The sequence below is a fragment of the Dendrobates tinctorius genome, unplaced genomic scaffold (genome assembly GCF_039654945.1).
Source record: "Dendrobates tinctorius isolate UK_male_01 unplaced genomic scaffold, ASM3965494v1 ptg000007l, whole genome shotgun sequence".
Classification (NCBI taxonomy): domain Eukaryota; kingdom Metazoa; phylum Chordata; class Amphibia; order Anura; family Dendrobatidae; genus Dendrobates; species Dendrobates tinctorius.
Window position 1 is genome coordinate 38,562,579 of NW_027361675.1, and position 16,137 is coordinate 38,578,715.

At 52.2% G+C, this 16,137-nt stretch overlaps 1 protein-coding gene across 4 annotated transcripts in view; it reads right to left on the reverse strand.

Annotated features, from left to right (window-relative positions):
* The window catches only part of RAD51D (RAD51 paralog D), a 60,827-nt gene that overhangs the window by 32,913 nt on the left and 11,777 nt on the right, over positions 1-16,137 (reverse strand). For all 4 annotated transcript variants that reach the window (XM_073573581.1, XM_073573553.1, XM_073573571.1 and 1 more), the window contains exons 5-6: positions 15,960-16,078; positions 8,280-8,361 (exon numbers count right to left, since the gene is read on the reverse strand). In XM_073573581.1, the coding sequence (XP_073429682.1) occupies positions 8,280-8,361; positions 15,960-16,078 (201 nt within the window). The remainder of the gene's footprint in view (positions 1-8,279; positions 8,362-15,959; positions 16,079-16,137) is intronic.

The following is a 16,137-nucleotide window of genomic DNA, read 5'->3' on the forward strand; positions in this document are numbered from 1 at the left end:
CAGAGGTAGCGGGGGGAACAAGTACGGGAGCCGAAACTGGCTCCACGGAAGCACCAGAGCGTCTGCTGCGATTGCCTGCGGGTCGAGGGATCGAGCGACGAATCTTTGAATCTTGGCGTTCTCTCTGGATGCCATAAGGTCCACGTCTGGTGTCCCCCACCGTTGGCAGATCTGTTGAAAAACCTCGGGGTGCAGGGACCACTCCCCTGCCGCGACCCCCTGTCGGCTGAGAAAATCCGCCGCCCAGTTTTCGATTCCCGGAATGTGCACCGCTGAAATTACCACGTGGTTTTTCTCGGCCCAACGCAGTACCAGCCCGACCTCGCGCATGGCTGCCTGGCTGCGCGTGCCCCCCTGATGGTTCACATACGCTACCGCTGTAGCATTGTCCGACTGAACGCGCACCGGCCGGTTTGTCAGACAACGCTGAAAATGTTGCAGGGCCAATCGTATTGCCCGTATCTCCAGAATGTTGATCGGGAGAATTACCTCCCGAAAGGACCACCGCCCCTGGGCTGTGTGACTCTGGAAAACTGCACCCCAACCCTGCAGGCTTGCATCGGTCGTCACCACCAACCACTGTTCCGGGGGAAAGGGTTTCCCCTGAACCAGAGACGAGTCGCGAGTCCACCACTGGAGTGACCGTCGGACCGGTGGAGACAAACTGCACCGATGATTGAGGGAAAGCAGCCTTCGGTCCCATGCTGACAAGAGCGCATGTTGAAGCGGACGGAGATGGAACTGGGCAAACAGGATTGCCTCCATCGCCGCCACCATTCTGCCCAACACACTCATGCCGTACCGGATGGATCTGAAGCCCGGCTGAAGAAGGTTCCGTACCCCCTGTTTGATCCTTTGCGCCTTGTCCTGAGGGAGGATCACCAGCCCCTGGGAGGTGTCGAAAATCATGCCTAGAAATACGATTCTCTGAGCCGGAACCAAGGACGACTTGTTCCGATTGATCAGCCAACCTAGGCGGGCCAGGGTATCCAGAGTGATACCGACATTCTCTTGGCACGCCTGAAACGACGGCCCCTTTACCAAAAGGTCGTCCAGGTAGGGTAGTACCGTTATGCCCCGAGCATGCAGGATGGCCATAACCACCGCCATTATCTTTGTAAAGACTCTGGGGGCAGTGGCCAGACCGAAGGGCAGAGCAACAAATTGGAAATGTCGCCCTCCGATCGCAAAACGCAGGAACCTCTGGTGTGGAGGAAAAATCGGGATGTGTAGATATGCATCCTGCACATCGATCGAGGCCAGGAATTCCCCTGGATCCATGGCTGAAATGACCGAACGGAGGGATTCCATCCGGAATCGCCTGACCCTGATAAACTTGTTCAGGATCTTTAAATCCAGTACTGGCCTTACTGTCCCGTCCTTTTTTGGGACTGAAAACAGGTTGGAGTAAAAACCTTGCGTCTCTTCGCTTTTCGGCACTGGGACAATGACCCCGTTGCGCTGTAGCGTCATTATAGCCTGCAACAGACCTTCCGCCTGCGATTCTGTTCCGGAGAGCCGGGAACGGAAGAAACGCCGTGGCGGGAGTCCGACAAACTCTATCTTGTACCCGGACGATATCAGTTCTGCCACCCAAGCGTCGCGTGCCACTGCGACCCAAACGTGGCTGAACCTTAGTAGGCGTCCGCCCACTCTGTCGTCCGTAGGTACGAAGTGCCTCGAGTCATTTTGCTGGAGGCTTTTGTGATCTGGCCCCCCTCGCTCTGGGCAAACGGCCCCGGCCTCTACCCAGCGGATTGGCCCTGTAAGAAACTTGCCTTTCTCTAATCTGACCATCATTTGCGGAGGTGGATGCCCTGGCCGAAGTCCACCTCCAGGAGCTACGAAAGGGCCGAAAACGCCTCTGTGTCTGCCTGAATGCCGGCCAACTCTTCTGCTGCGGTAGAAAACTACTCTTCCCCCCTGTGGCTTCTGAGATAAGTTTATCAAGCTTTTCACCGAACAATCGATTGCCTTGAAAAGGCAATGAGGTCAAGGATTTTTTAGAGATAGAATCCGCTTTCCATAATCTCAGCCATAATGCTCGCCTTACGGCGATCGCATTTGCTGCTGCCACAGCAGAACACTCGGCCGCATCCAGAGCGGCGCCGACGAGATAATCACTCGCTCCTGATATCTGATTTGTCACCTCCAAGATTTCCGCGGGCAGATCCCTGTCTTGGAGGGCCCCTATGCAGAGTGTCTGCCCATGAAACCATGGCCTTAGCCACCCAGGTAGCCGCAAAGGAGGGGACCAGAGCCGACCCTGCTGCCTCATACACTGAGCGGGCAAGCCCCTCTATGAGGCGATCAGTTGGGTCCTTAATAGAAGAACCGCTGGGTATCGACAATAGCGATCTTGATGCTAAACGTGACACCGGTGGGTCCACTACTGGCGACTCCACCCACCCTTTATGGAGTTCAGGAGGGAACGGATACTTTGCTTGCAGCGCCTTTTGCATTGCAAAGCGCTTATCCGGGTGTTCCCTATGTTTCTGGACTAGCTCCTCGAACTCCGGATGTGTGGCAAACCTTCTATGCGGACGCCTGGTTTTCTTGAAGGAGACCTTGTGACCTGAGGCCGTGGACACATCATCCTCGATCTCTAAAGTCTGGTTGACCGCCTCAATGAGGCTGTCCACCGAGTCCTGGTATCCCAGGCTTTCTGGATTCCAGGCTTCCTCTTCCTCCTCCTCGCCCTCGTCCTGATCGCTTCCTGAGCTTGGCGACAGGGAACGAGATGCCCTAAAAATCGCCGCCGACTCCCCAGAGGGCCCGGCCGACGGAGAACGAGCTCTCTTACCATGAGCTTGTCTGGTGCTGGAGCGGCCCCTAACGGACGAAGGGTCCTGAGACGTGGACGAGCTGTCTTCCGCTGGCAGACCACCATCCTTGACCCTGCCCCCGAAGGGACTCAATTGCCTTCGTAAGGGACATCATAGAATGCGATAAAGACACTGCCCATTCTGGGGGGTCCTGACCCCTGGGCTCTGCAACAATGGGGGGCTCCTGGGCTCGCTCCGACTCACAGGCTTCGCAAAATTTACCCGGCTGCGCCTTAGGCAGCCTGACCCCACAGGAAACGCAAACAGCGTATAGGAAAGAGTGAGCTTTCCCTTTGCCAGACATATTGCAGGGTAGGGTAGGAGGAGGAGGGTAACCCCTTCCTTGACAACCAGTGCGGCACTCGAAACGGGGTTGCACTCACCCACCGGTAACGTCCCCCCTCTTCCACGGGGTGCTCTGGACGCAGCGAAAACCCCGAGACGTGGACGAGCTGCTTTGCACACCTGTTCCTTCACGTGCCGTTACTCGCCGGGGGCACTGCGGTGCACTTTGGAGAGAGGCGGCGGGGTTTCCGACCGCACTCCGGCGAGGAAATGCGAGGAGGGGGAGGAGGGCGGGAGCCTCTGGTCACTGTGCGCGCCCGCCGCGCTCCCCGTGCCGCCGGAAGTCAGTGGGCGGGGCTTCCGGCCCCCACCGGAAGCGGCGGGCGGGCGCGGAACTCGCGGCCCTCCCCATACAGCGGGGACCGCGGCCGCCGGCGGAGCTTCAGCCGTACTCCGGCGGGGACCTGCGAGGAGGGGGAGGAGGACGCGCGCTCCCCGGACACTGCGCGCCCGCAGCGCCCCCCGGGCTGTCGGAAGTCAGTGGGCGGGGCTTCCGGCTACCACCGGAAGGGGCGGGCAGGCCTCGCGGATCTCCCCATACCGCGGGGACCGCGGCCGCCGGCGGGACTTCTGGCCGCAGAGCGTCTGCTGCCGCATGTGGCACTACTCGCACCGGGTTCCACCGGGGAGAGAGTCGGGCCCCGTGAGAAGAAGTAACCCCGTCGGGCGGGGGAACAGACAGCCCCGCGGCGCCTTCTGGAGGGTCCCGTTCCGGGGGGTGACCCTACAAACAAAGGTGAGCCTGCCGCCGGGGGGCTCTCTTGGGGTGCTCTCAACCCCATCCCTGGGCGGGGAGGGGGAGGCTACTGGGGGTGGATGCTTCGATCCCCTGGCTCACCTGCGCCTCCAACTGCACCCCTGGTGTCACTACCTAGGGGTGGAAGGGGCCAACCTGAAATCCCGCGTTGCAGGAGAGGAACAAAAACGTGGAGTCCGTTGGGAATCGCCCATCGCTCACACGTGCTCGCCCGTTGTAGCTCATGGGGAAATCGAATCCTCTCATCAGGATGCGTTGCCCCTCTTTACAAAATAAAAAAGAAAAATGGTTGTCTGGGGAAAAGTCCCAGATGTGTCCCTCGGTGCGGGAGAGAAAACACGTGGAGGACTACTCACACGTGGTCGCCCGTTGGTGATTTGGGGAGATCGGACCCTCTCTATAGGATCCGTCGTCCCTGTCTTATCTTCAAAGAAAGGGGAAAAAAAAAAAAAAACCTAGTCTGGAGCTCCAGACTGCGTGTGCCTCCATCAGACACTAAGCAAAAAACTGAGTTACGCCCGGTCTGGGGGCGAGGGTGTATGCGGCGGAGGAGGAGCTAACTCTTTTTTTGTATACTTAGTGTCAGCCTCCAGACGGCAGAAGCACACACCCACAGTCTCTGTGTCCCCCAATGAGACGAAGGAGAAAAAATTGTAACAAAAAAAGGTGAAATGAGTAAGACTAAAGGCCCCGTCTCACTAAGCAATCTCGGTAGCGAGATCGCTGCTGAGTCACAACTTTTGTGACGTAACAGCGATCTCACCAGCGAGATCGCTGTGTGTGACAGCAATCAGCGAGCGGCCCCCCTGCCGGTATCGCTGATCGCTGCAAGAAATCTCTGGACATTTCTTTGGTCGCTGGTCTCCAGCTGGCCAGCACGCATCGCTGTGTGTGACAGCGGGAGACCAGCGATCAGGTGTAAAAAATAAAAAAAAATAAAAAATTTAGTTATTCTCACCTTCCGACGTCCCGTTCAGCCATCCTGCCTCTCTCCACGCTCCGGTCCCAGTGATCCTTTGCACGAATGACCGCGAGACTTTGTTATCCCGCGAGACCGTGACATCTCGCGGTCATTCATGCAAAGGATCACTGGGACCGGAGCGTGGAGAGAGGCCGGAAGACTGCGCGGGACATCGGATGGTGAGAATAACTATATTTTTTATTTTGATTCTATTTTTTACAGGATGGCCAGCGATGCCGGGTGCTCGGCATCGCTGTGCTGATCGCTGGTGAAGCTGTCTGTGTGACAGCTCACCAGCGATCACATAGCGACTTACCAGCGATCCTGACACCTTGATATCGGTGTCGGCATCGCTGGTAAGTCGCTTAGTGAGACGGGGCCTTTAGGCTAAGAGTAAGGCTAGGAAAATGTGTGCAATAGTTTTGCTGAGCGTACTGCTCCCTTGGCTCCCTAAAATCATAGCCAAAGAGTAGAAAGTCCATTACAAGTATAAACCAATACATGGAATCTAAATGGGAATGATTGTTCTGTAGATTGCACTACATATTGCAGGCGGTCTATGCATATAAGCCTTTGCTGATTAATACTTTTCAAAAGTCCCGTTAACATATCACACCTATCTGAAATAACAGATACCCATTAAAGGGGATGTGTCATCACAAAAAGATCTACTTTTTAAATCAGGTTTTAATGTTAAATGTATTAAAAAAAATCTTGCAATGTTCTCACTCTGTCTAGGCCTGATGCTAAGTGGAAAAAGGCTGAAGAAGCAATATAAAGTGCAATAGGGTCTAATCTGGGTGATGGAGGAGAAAAGCTTGCTTGAAGGTGCTCACTTGATAGGGTTGTGTGAAACACGATTATAGTGGGCTCAGAAATGTCAGCTGCTGCAAGCTACGAAAACAACAGAAATTGAAAGAAGTGGGTTAACTACTCTGCTGATCATGAGCAATGGAAGAATCCAGGAGACAGAAAAATATTTTATATCAACACGTTTTGAAGTCATCCGACTTCTTCATCAGGACATCCAAACCTGTTCTTCCCAGGCCTTATGCTAGACACCAGATACGCACATACAGAAGAGATGAGCAGCCCCATTACCATGTCACAGATGTGTTCCCTTGCATTGTAATCCTCTCTATGTACACCAGATAACACAAGATCACAATAGGTGATGCCTGTCCATTCCCTGCCTTTTCAATGACCTTTGCTCAGATAAGGCATTCTCAAATAATGATTCTATACAAAAGATAGGGTCTAAATCTCCATTTACATTGCAAGATAATCTTGAACAAGCTTTGGGAAGTATTTTCTTGCCCTGTAAAAAAGGCTGGTGATCACATGATGAACTAGCAAAATGTATATCGGGTGAAATCTTTTGCACAGGGCCAAAAAAATCAGTGCTATTGGCAGGCCTATTGTGCACTGAGCAATCTATTACAGATCGCTGGATGCACATATAGTTTACTTTGGTCTGCCTATGTAAACAGGTATTTAAACGACTGCTGATCGGTAAAAGTCTACCAATCGGTGGTCGTATTGTGCCACGAGTCGGTCAATGTAAACGAATACTATGTCAGTCTATTGCTACTTATGTCCATCTGTGCAAAAGAAGACAAGAGTCTTACATTAGTCCAAGTGCCAGTGTTATAATTGAAGGATTTTTTTTTGTCTATGAGGATAGTGACATAAAAAAAAAAATTTGGAATTTTTTCTAAATACATGTAACATAACAACCTGATATAAACAATAGGTCACTTTATGATGACACATTACCCTTAAAGTAAAATTCCAGCCTAAAATTAATCGCAATGTCTTTGGCACTGATTCAATAAAGTGATTAATACATAATTTTGGCATAAATCGCTTTGAAAAGACGCAACATTTTTATGCTAAGAGAAGTTTGGCCATTTTCTTGTCATGTCAGCTTTTGCCCACCTCTGCCAAAATAGGCATAGCTGGGGTGGGACGGGGGTATGACACTGCAACTCGTCTAATTCATGACTTGCCTTAGGGCTGCGTCACACATCTGAGCAATTCAGCCCAATGTCGGATAGCAATGCACAGACTAGCCGCGGCTATCCCGACCTGAGCGTGACCGCTTCATATATTTCTATGAAGCGGTCATGCTCAGGACAGGAGATGCATGGCCAGTCAGTGCACTGCTATCCGACATTGGTCTTGAGGAATGGGGGCCTCAGAGCCCGAAATTCCCTTCAAATGTCGCTTACCTCAATACTGGAAAATCCTGTTGTTTCCTATTCAGACAAGGAGACACGAGAACCTGTTGTCTGGCGATTCATGCTGCCCAAATTGGGAGCAGGATGAATCGCAGTCTGTCTGCATGATTGCAACAGGTATATTATTCTCGGAAAAACCCTGGCATTTCAGAAAAAATACACTTTAAAAATTCTGCTGGGGACCATAGGCAGAGACCAATCTAGTCCAGTGCTGCCCTCGGCCAACACTTACTGTTGTTGCTAGAGGCGACTGACAGGTCTCTTCCTATGTACACGTGAAGAAGAGACCTGTCAACTGCAACGGGGCACCGAGCTAGTCTTGTTTCCGGCTATGATCCTTGATCAGATCTTCAAAATATACTTTCTCTGAAACACTGGAGCGTATCAGAAAAATATATGTATATATATCTAGACACAAATGTGCAGCCAGGCAGCAATTCATGCTGCCAGTGGTTTGGGTGCCATGAGTCGCCTGAAAGATTCTCTTTAAGGGTACCGTTACACCTAGCGACTCACCAGCAATCCCGACCAGCGATATGACGCGGTCAGGATCGCTGGTGAATCGCTGGGTGGTCGCTAGTGAGCTGCCACTCAGGCAGATCTCACCAGCGACATCGCTGGGGACGGGGATCGCTACTTACCTGTCAGACGCGGCGATCCTGCGTCCTCCCGCCCGGCTCCACGCGTCGCTCGTCGTCACAGCAGGAAGCGCCGCAGGAAGCTGACGACGAGAAATGGTCCAGCAGCTTCTCGCGCGATCAGCGATAATCAGCGGGGGAGCCGGTCGGAGGTAAGTATCACATGCAGCGATATCGCTAGCAATATCGCTGCAACGTCACAAAATCGGTGACTTTACAGCGATATTGCTAGCGATATCGCAGTGTGTAACGGGGGCTTAAGTATTCATGCTTCAGCTAAGGCCGGTGGGATATCAGGCTTTACATTGACAAAGTAAATATGTTTTAAAGGGAAGGGGTAAGGCACAGAGACAAAGTCAAAGGATGAATTATATCATCAGAAAACACCTTCCATAAAAGCTTCTTCTAAACATGCTAAACATTTTAGGACGTTCTGCAGTTTTGGAGTTGTGGTTCTGATAATATTTTGTCAAAGTAATAATCACAAATGCCCAAAATTGCTTTATTTCCAACCTGTGTTTTACCGCTGCCGGGTGCCCCTGCAATCTCAGTGACTTCTCCTGTATATAGGCCCGAATCCAAGAGGAAGTCTAGTCTACATAGCAAAGAACAAAAAGTGAATATAATAGATACAATATGTGCAATAGATTACGCCTAAAAGGTCTGTCCAGCCTTAGACATCTCACATCACACACATTGTTAGGATTCTCCGGTATCAGCGCTGGCGAGCACCTGGCCGCAAGTATGTGATTTGCATATATGCAGTGATGTGCCGACTGGATGGGCGCAGCCTCGCTCAATGCAAGTGTATTAAACGCGACGGACACAGTCTAATCGGAATGTGGCCAGAAGTATGCAAATCACATGACCGCCCGCTCCACCGCTGGAGAATCCTCACAATGAGCATGATGTGAGGATTCACAAGTCGGCAGTCACATAGAGTAACTGCACACTTGTAGCCCAAGGCCGGACAACCCCTTTAAGTGTGTAAACAGGATCATTTCACGGACCGCCAGCTTCATTTAAGAGCAGGTTAAGAATTTTACATGCACTAGCCTAAAAAGTTGTACATTTGCCCTCTGAAACGGATGGCACAGACTTCATCATCTTTATGACATTTACTAATCTCAGGAGGTTAGGAAATAGAAAAATGCAATAATTTAACCGTAACTGATTTTTCAGAAGGCAAACACCAGAATTCCAGGAAAGGCAGATACACGAGTAGTCCTCTAGTGATTTCCTCCCCTATATTAAGGTCCCTGTCACTTACTGGACAGCAGTGTGATATTTCACCCTCTCCAGTAAGGTGATACCTGGCAGACGAGGGGTGATATTTCCACCACCTTTCAGAACCTGTCTACATTGACACATTTCTTTCATGTAATTAATCAAAAACAGTGTCACCCACCTGTGAATACTGAGCAGCAATGTCTGTTGTAGACTGATGATTTCACACGGTATTAGCGTCACATGGATATGTAAAATTCACTAAGGCCTGTTTCACACATCCGTTTTTTCCCCCCATCAGTCAAAATCTGCAGTTTTGCAAAAAAAAACGGATCCGCCATTTTCCTCTCTCTCTCTCTCGTTCCTTTAGAATTCTTCCTTCGCCGAATCCGTTAAAACAACGGTCCGGTGGCAAACGTTGGAGTCAGTACAGGAACGGATACGTTGTCCTCCGCCATTTTAGCGGATTTTAACTGATGGAAAAAACTGATGTGTGAAACAGGCCTTAGCCACTCACTACCTCATTTTAGGGCAATATAGAAAACACACAATCTTTGTAGTGTCAAACTTTTAGGTAAGGCTCCTGAAAGTAGTCTCTTCCCAAGGGAAAAAAAAAAAAAAAAAAAAGGAGATTTTTGTGTACTCACCGTAAAATCTCTTTCTCTTAGCCTTTAATTGGGGGACACAGAACCTTGGGGTGTTATGCTGCTGTCCACTAGGAGGCAACACTATGCATAATCTGAAAAAGGTTAACTTTGGCTCCTCCTCTGCAGTATACACCCCTGGACGGCGTCAGCCTTCTCCAGTTTTGTGCCAAAGCATAAGGAGGAACGTAACCAAATAACATAACCATGCCTGTAAGAAGGCTACTATGTATGAGCTCAAAGAACAATATGAGAACTCAACAGGAAACAACGGCCCGTAAGGGCAACAGGGTGGGAGCCGTGTCCCCCATTTAAAGGCTAAGAGAAAGATTTTACGGTGAGTACACAAAAATCTCCTTTACTCTGTCGCCTAATTGGGGGACACAGAACCTTGGGACGTCCCAAAGCAGTCCCTGGGTGGGAAGCAGTGGACGAATATTGTGCTGACAGTCCCCTAGACTTGGGGTACTGCCGCCTGCAGAACCAGTCTACCCAGGCTCGCATCCGCTGAGGACTGGGTATGAACACTGTAGTGTTTCGTAAACGTGTGTAGGCTAGTCCAAGTGGCCGCCTTGCACACTTGTTGTGCCGAAGCCTGATGCCGAATGGCCCAGGAGGCCCCTACTGCCCGTGTAGAGTGTGCCGTGATACCGGCCGGAAGAGGGGAACTGTTAAGTCGGTAGGCCTCATGTATGGTGGACCTGATCCACCTGGCAAGGGTAGCCTTGGAAGCCGGCAACCCCTTGCGACTACCTTCCAGAAGAATGAAGAGAGAATCAGATTTCCGGAAAGGGGCAGTCCTGGACACGTAAATTCGCAATGCTCTGACGAGGTCAAGCGTATGCAGAGCCTTCTCCACTCTATGAACCGGAACCGGGCAAAGGGAAGGCAGTGAAATCTCTTCATTAAGGTGAAAGTTGGACACAACCTTCGGAAGGAAGGATGGTACCGTGCGGAGAACCACCTTGTCCTGGTGAAAGGCTAGGAAAGGCCGTCTACAGGAAAGTGCTGACAATTCCGACACTCTGCGTAACGAGGTGATCGCCACTAGAAAAACCACTTTCTGAGACAGAATGGAGAGTGGAACTCCTCTAAGAGGTTCGAAGGGTGGAGCTTGCAATGCTGTCAGGACCAGATTGAGGTCCCACGTATCCAGCGGACGTTTGTAGGGAGGAACCAATCGGGAAACTCCCTGGATGAAAGTCCTTACTTGCGGTTTAATAGCAATGCGCTTTTGAAAAAGGACTGAAACCGCCGACACCTGACTCTTAAGCGAACTTAAGGATAGCTTGGCATCTAGGCCCGATTGAAGAAAACCTAGTACCTTCGGGAGGGAATAAGGGAGTGGGACTTGTCCATGAGATTCGCACCAAGAAAAGAAAGCTCTCCAGGTACGATAATAGAGCTTGGCGGAGGCAGGCTTCCTTGCCCTGATCATAGTTGTAATGACTGCCGGTGAAAAACCTGCCTGGGTTAGAATCCAGGTTTCAAGGGCCATGCCGTCAAATTGAGAGCCCCTGAATTCTGGTGGAAGAACGGACCTTGAGACAGAAGGTCGTGACGGTCGGGTAGACGCCAGAGGGCGTCTGCCGTAAGTTGGACGATGTCGGCGTACCAAGTACGTCTGGGCCAGTCTGGCGCGATGAGGATAGTCGGAACTCCCTCTTGCTTGATCTTCCTCACGACCCTGGCGACTAGGGGGAGGGGTGGAAAAATGTACAGGAGTCGGAACTGGGACCAGTCCTGGACCAGGGCATCCGCTCCGAGCGACCGCGGGTCGTGTGTCCTGGCCATGAAATTGGGAACCTTGGTATTGAGATGGGATGCCATTAGGTCCACATCCGGGGTTCCCCAGCGTTGACAGATCTGGTAAAAAATCTCGGGGTGGAGAGACCACTCCCCCGAGTCCATTCCTTGCCTGCTGAGGAAGTCGGCTTCCCAGTTTTCTACACCCGGAATGTGTACCGCAGAAAGTACCGACCTTGTGTCTTCCGCCCAGAGGAGGATATGAGCCACTTCTCTCATCGCCTGGGCGCTGCGGGTCCCGCCTTGGTGGTTCACGAATGCCACAGCCGTGGCATTGTCCGACTGTATCCGTATGTGCGAGGCTGCAAGCAAGTGATGAAAGGCTCTCAGTGCCAAGAGAATGGCCCTGATTTCCAGAACATTGATGGGCAATGTCACTTCCCTCGGTGACCACTTGCCCTGTGCCCTGTGATGTAGGTGCACCGCCCCCCAGCCTGTCAGGCTTGCATCGGTAGTCAGGATCTTCCATTGTCCTGAGAGGAATGGCTTCCCTCGTGTAAGCGAGGTTGGTGTGAGCCACCAATGCAGGGACCTCCTGGTTGATGACGTCAACCTGAACTCCCTGTCGAGGGAGAAGGGGTTCCTGTCCCAAGATCTGAGTATGGCTAGTTGAAGGACCCTGAGGTGAAACTGGGCAAATGGCACTGCCTCTATTGCTGCTGCCATCCTGCCGAGGATTCTCATGGCAAACCGGAGAGATCGAGGAGGACTGCGAAGGAGTGTGCGAACTCCCAGACGGATGGCCAGTGTCTTGTCCTTGGGAAGGAGCACCAGGCCCCTGGCGGTGTCGCATACCATTCCCAGGAATGTTAGAGTCCGAGTTGGGATGGTCAACGATTTCTGTAGGTTGACTAGCCATCCCAGGCGACTCAGAGTGTCTAGAGTGATTGAGACACTGACCTCGCAGTCTTTGAAAGTGGGAGACTTGACGAGGAGGTCGTCCAGGTACGGGACGACTAGAATGCCTCTTGAGTGCAGGACGTCCATGGTGGCCGCCATGACTTTGGTGAACGTTCTTGGAGCCGTGGCGAGTCCAAACGGAAGGGCGACAAACTGGTAGTGGTTTTGGTTGACCGCGAACCTGAGAAACCTTTGGTGGGCGGGAGCAATTGGTATGTGGAGATACGCATCCTGTATGTCTATGGAGGCGAGGTATTCTCCCTGCTCCATGGATGCAATGATGGACCGGAGGGACTCCATGCGGAAATGACGGACCCGTACGTAATTGTTGAGCTGTTTTAGGTCCAGTATGGGTCGGACGCCGCCTCCTTTCTTGGGGACTACGAACAAATTTGAGTAGAATCCTCGGAATCTCTCGTTCGCGGGAACCGGCACCACAACTCCTGATTGAAGGAGAGAGGAAACCGCTTGGTGGAAAACACGAGCCTTTTCTGGTGGTGTTGGAGGAACAGAAAGGAAGAACCGGTTCGGTGGAACGGAAGTGAACTCTATCTTGTATCCGGAAGACACTATTTCCCTGACCCACCTGTCTTCTGTAATAGGCAGCCAGACTTGCTGAAAGAGTAAAAGTCGGCCGCCTACTGGTGGGGTGTCTTCCGGAGGTCTCGAGTCATGATGAAGTGAAGTTCTGAGGTTTTCCTCCCTTGGGTTTCGCTTGGCCTGCTTTCGACTGCCAAGCCCTGTCCGGTCGCTGCTGCGTCCGTGGGTTGTCTCTGCGTGGAGAACGGTTGCGGTTTTGCACTGGGCGCGAAACGGACCACCCTGAGGAATTCCGAAAGGATCGGAATCGCGTCTGGTTTCTTCGTTTAAACGTGCGTTTCGGTTTTAGTTGAGGGAGAGAAGTACTCTTACCCCCAGTGGCATTGGCTATCATGGTGTCCAACTTTTCGCCGAAAAGTCTTCCAGTAAAATACGGAAGTCGCGTGAGGGACTTTTGAGGCCTCATCCGCTTTCCATTCTCGCAGCCAGAGGATGCGTCGGATCGTGATGGCGTTAGATGCTATTCCCGCTACACCTCTGGCGGAATCCAGGGCTGCATGAATCATGTAGTCTGCTAACACTGCCATCTGGACCGCCTGGTCCGAGAGTTCAGGATTTGAAGCCTGAAGACCCTCCTGTAGTTTTTTGGCCCAAGCCAGGATGGCCTTGGATGCCCAAACTGAAGCAAATGCAGGGCCCAGAGAGGCGCCTGCCGCTTCGAAAATAGAACGAGCCATGCGTTCTACTTGCCGGTCTGCTGCGTCCCTGAGGGTTGAGCTATCCGGCAGAGAGAGTAAAGTCTGCGCTGCTAGCCTAGAAACCGGAGGGTCCACTTCAGGTGGATCTGTCCATTGTTTGGTGTCTTTCTGTGGGAAGGGGTACTTCGCTTCCAAATATTTGCGATTAGCGAATTTTTTGTCAGGCTGCGCAAACTGTTTGGTAAGTATTTTCTCAAACTCATCGTGATTAGGGAAGACCTTAGGTGGTTTTTGAACACTTTCGAAGCAAATCCTATGTTCTGGGACTTCCGGGGGCGACTCTGGAATTTTTAGCACCCGATGAATGGCAGAAATTATGTCCTCAACTAGCGCTGTATTGCTAGGGGGAGAAGGTACCACGGACCTGACCGTTTCATTATCTGAGTCGGAGTCACAGATGCCCTCCGAATCCTGTGCCTCGCTAAGGTGATCCCTGGAGGGCGACCTGGGGCGGGGGTCTTCTGTGGTGGGGGATCCCTGTGGTAAACTGCACTGTCTGTCTGTGGCAGGGGACTGCCCAGGAGACCTGGAATGACGCTGTCTCTCCCTATAGGGGGACGACTTTGTGCTATAGTGCGACTTAGGTGATCGAGACCTGTGGGTCCGCTTACGTCTGTGAGAGTCGGAAGCAGCATGTTCCTGAGACAAGCTGTCCGTTTGCTGTGTACCGTCCATAGCCGGGGCCCGACTCTGCAGAGCTTGCAGTAATGTAGCAGTTAGGTTGTCTATGGACTGTGACAGACTGAGACATCTGAGTTGTCCATTCCGGCGTGGCCTGTGACACTGAAGCGTCAGTAGGGACTCCCTGGGGTTCTGACCCAGAGTTCTGGATGCAGTCCCGGCAGTGCGGATACGTGCTGCCACTAGGGAGCGTGGCTTTGCAGGCTGTACAGAATGCATAGAAACATTCCTGCCTGGTTCTCTTCCTTGAGCCCGGCATAGTGCACAGAGGCTGGCTATAAGGGATCGTACAGGGGTGGCTACGCAGAGGGAACCCACAGAAAGCCTTATAGGAAGTATAGATTCACAGCTGAGTAATGAGAACCCAGCTGTGAGCTTACCCCACCGGTGTGCCCCTAGGTCCAGCGCCGACAGATCCCAGTTCTGTGCCCCCCGGAGGCCCCTGTGATGCTCCTCTCCTGGATCTCATCCAGAAAAAATGGCCACCGGCGCTCTGAGGAGAGGGAGGAGGGGGCGGAGAGCTGAAAAGGGCGCGCTGGGCTGTGTAAAAACGCGCCCTTTCTGCCTCAATTCGCCCCTTCTATGACACTCCAGATTGTCATTTTGGTCATCCGGGGGGCGGGGAAAAGGCGGCGGCTTGAGCTAGGCCGAAGCCGCGGCCTAAATTAGAAGCCTGATGCCCAGGAGGGCTCCAGAGCGGCGCGGTAGTCCGGGGGGGGGGGGGGGCGGATTTGTACCAGACCCCCCCAGAATGGTCGACTGGATAGCGGTGGGGGTAGCAGGGGTAGCGGTTTTTGTATGGGGTGCCCCTGAAGCGCTATGGAGCCGCTGCTGTTGCAGAGGCAGGGACGCAGAAAAACCCTGTCTCTGCTGTGCCATCCAGTCCGCACCCTCCCCCGGCCCCAACAGGATCCCTCAGCCAGCCTGGGGTCCCTGGAAGCTGCGAAATGCTGCCTGATCTCCGACCCTACCTGAGGCGTCTCAACCTAATACCCCCTGCGGGGGATTAGGGAGGGTGCGTCTGTCACCGTTAGGGGGTCTTCATCCTCGCCTCAACCCAGACCTTTTAAAGGGGTTGGGGAAGGAGGGGGGTCTCGACCTCGAACCAGGACCTGAGGGACTGGGGAGGGAGCGACATGGGGAAAAACCACCTCGACCTCAACCGGGTACCCCTAATAGGGGACCGAGGAGGGAGCCATGCCGGGAGTCTCGCTGGAGACCCACTTTTCTTCATCTGTATTTCCGTGGAAAAAGGAAAAAAACGGAAGAAAAAAGGTGTGCCTCCTTGCGACACTAAGCAAAAACTGGAGAAGGCCGACGCCGTCCAGGGGTGTATACTGCAGAGGAGGAGCCAAAGTTAACCTTTTTCAGATTATGCATAGTGTCGCCTCCTAGTGGACAGCAGCATAACACCCCAAGGTTCTGTGTCCCCCAATTAGGCGACAGAGTAAAAAATAGTTCTTCATTTTTTTGTCCTACTTGATCTAGTCCTCTACTATTTACAATCGGTGCCAGAAGACTATTACTCCCTCCCCCACACATCTGAAGTATGACAGAAGACCTAGGAGACCTGACATTTAATGGCTTTTAGTAGGCATTTCTGAAGTTCCACATTTCTTTACATTGCATGCTCTTACTTCTTGTTACCGGTGGGAAGGATTGCTGTAGAAGCCTTCAGCTCTTCATATAAATCTGCTCCATTGGAGGGGAATGCAGAGTACTGCGCAAGCAGCACACGTCTGACAGCCACAAGGGTCTAAAATACAATGTGTCAATCCCTTTTTTTCATATAATTATCATCATATTAACCATGTA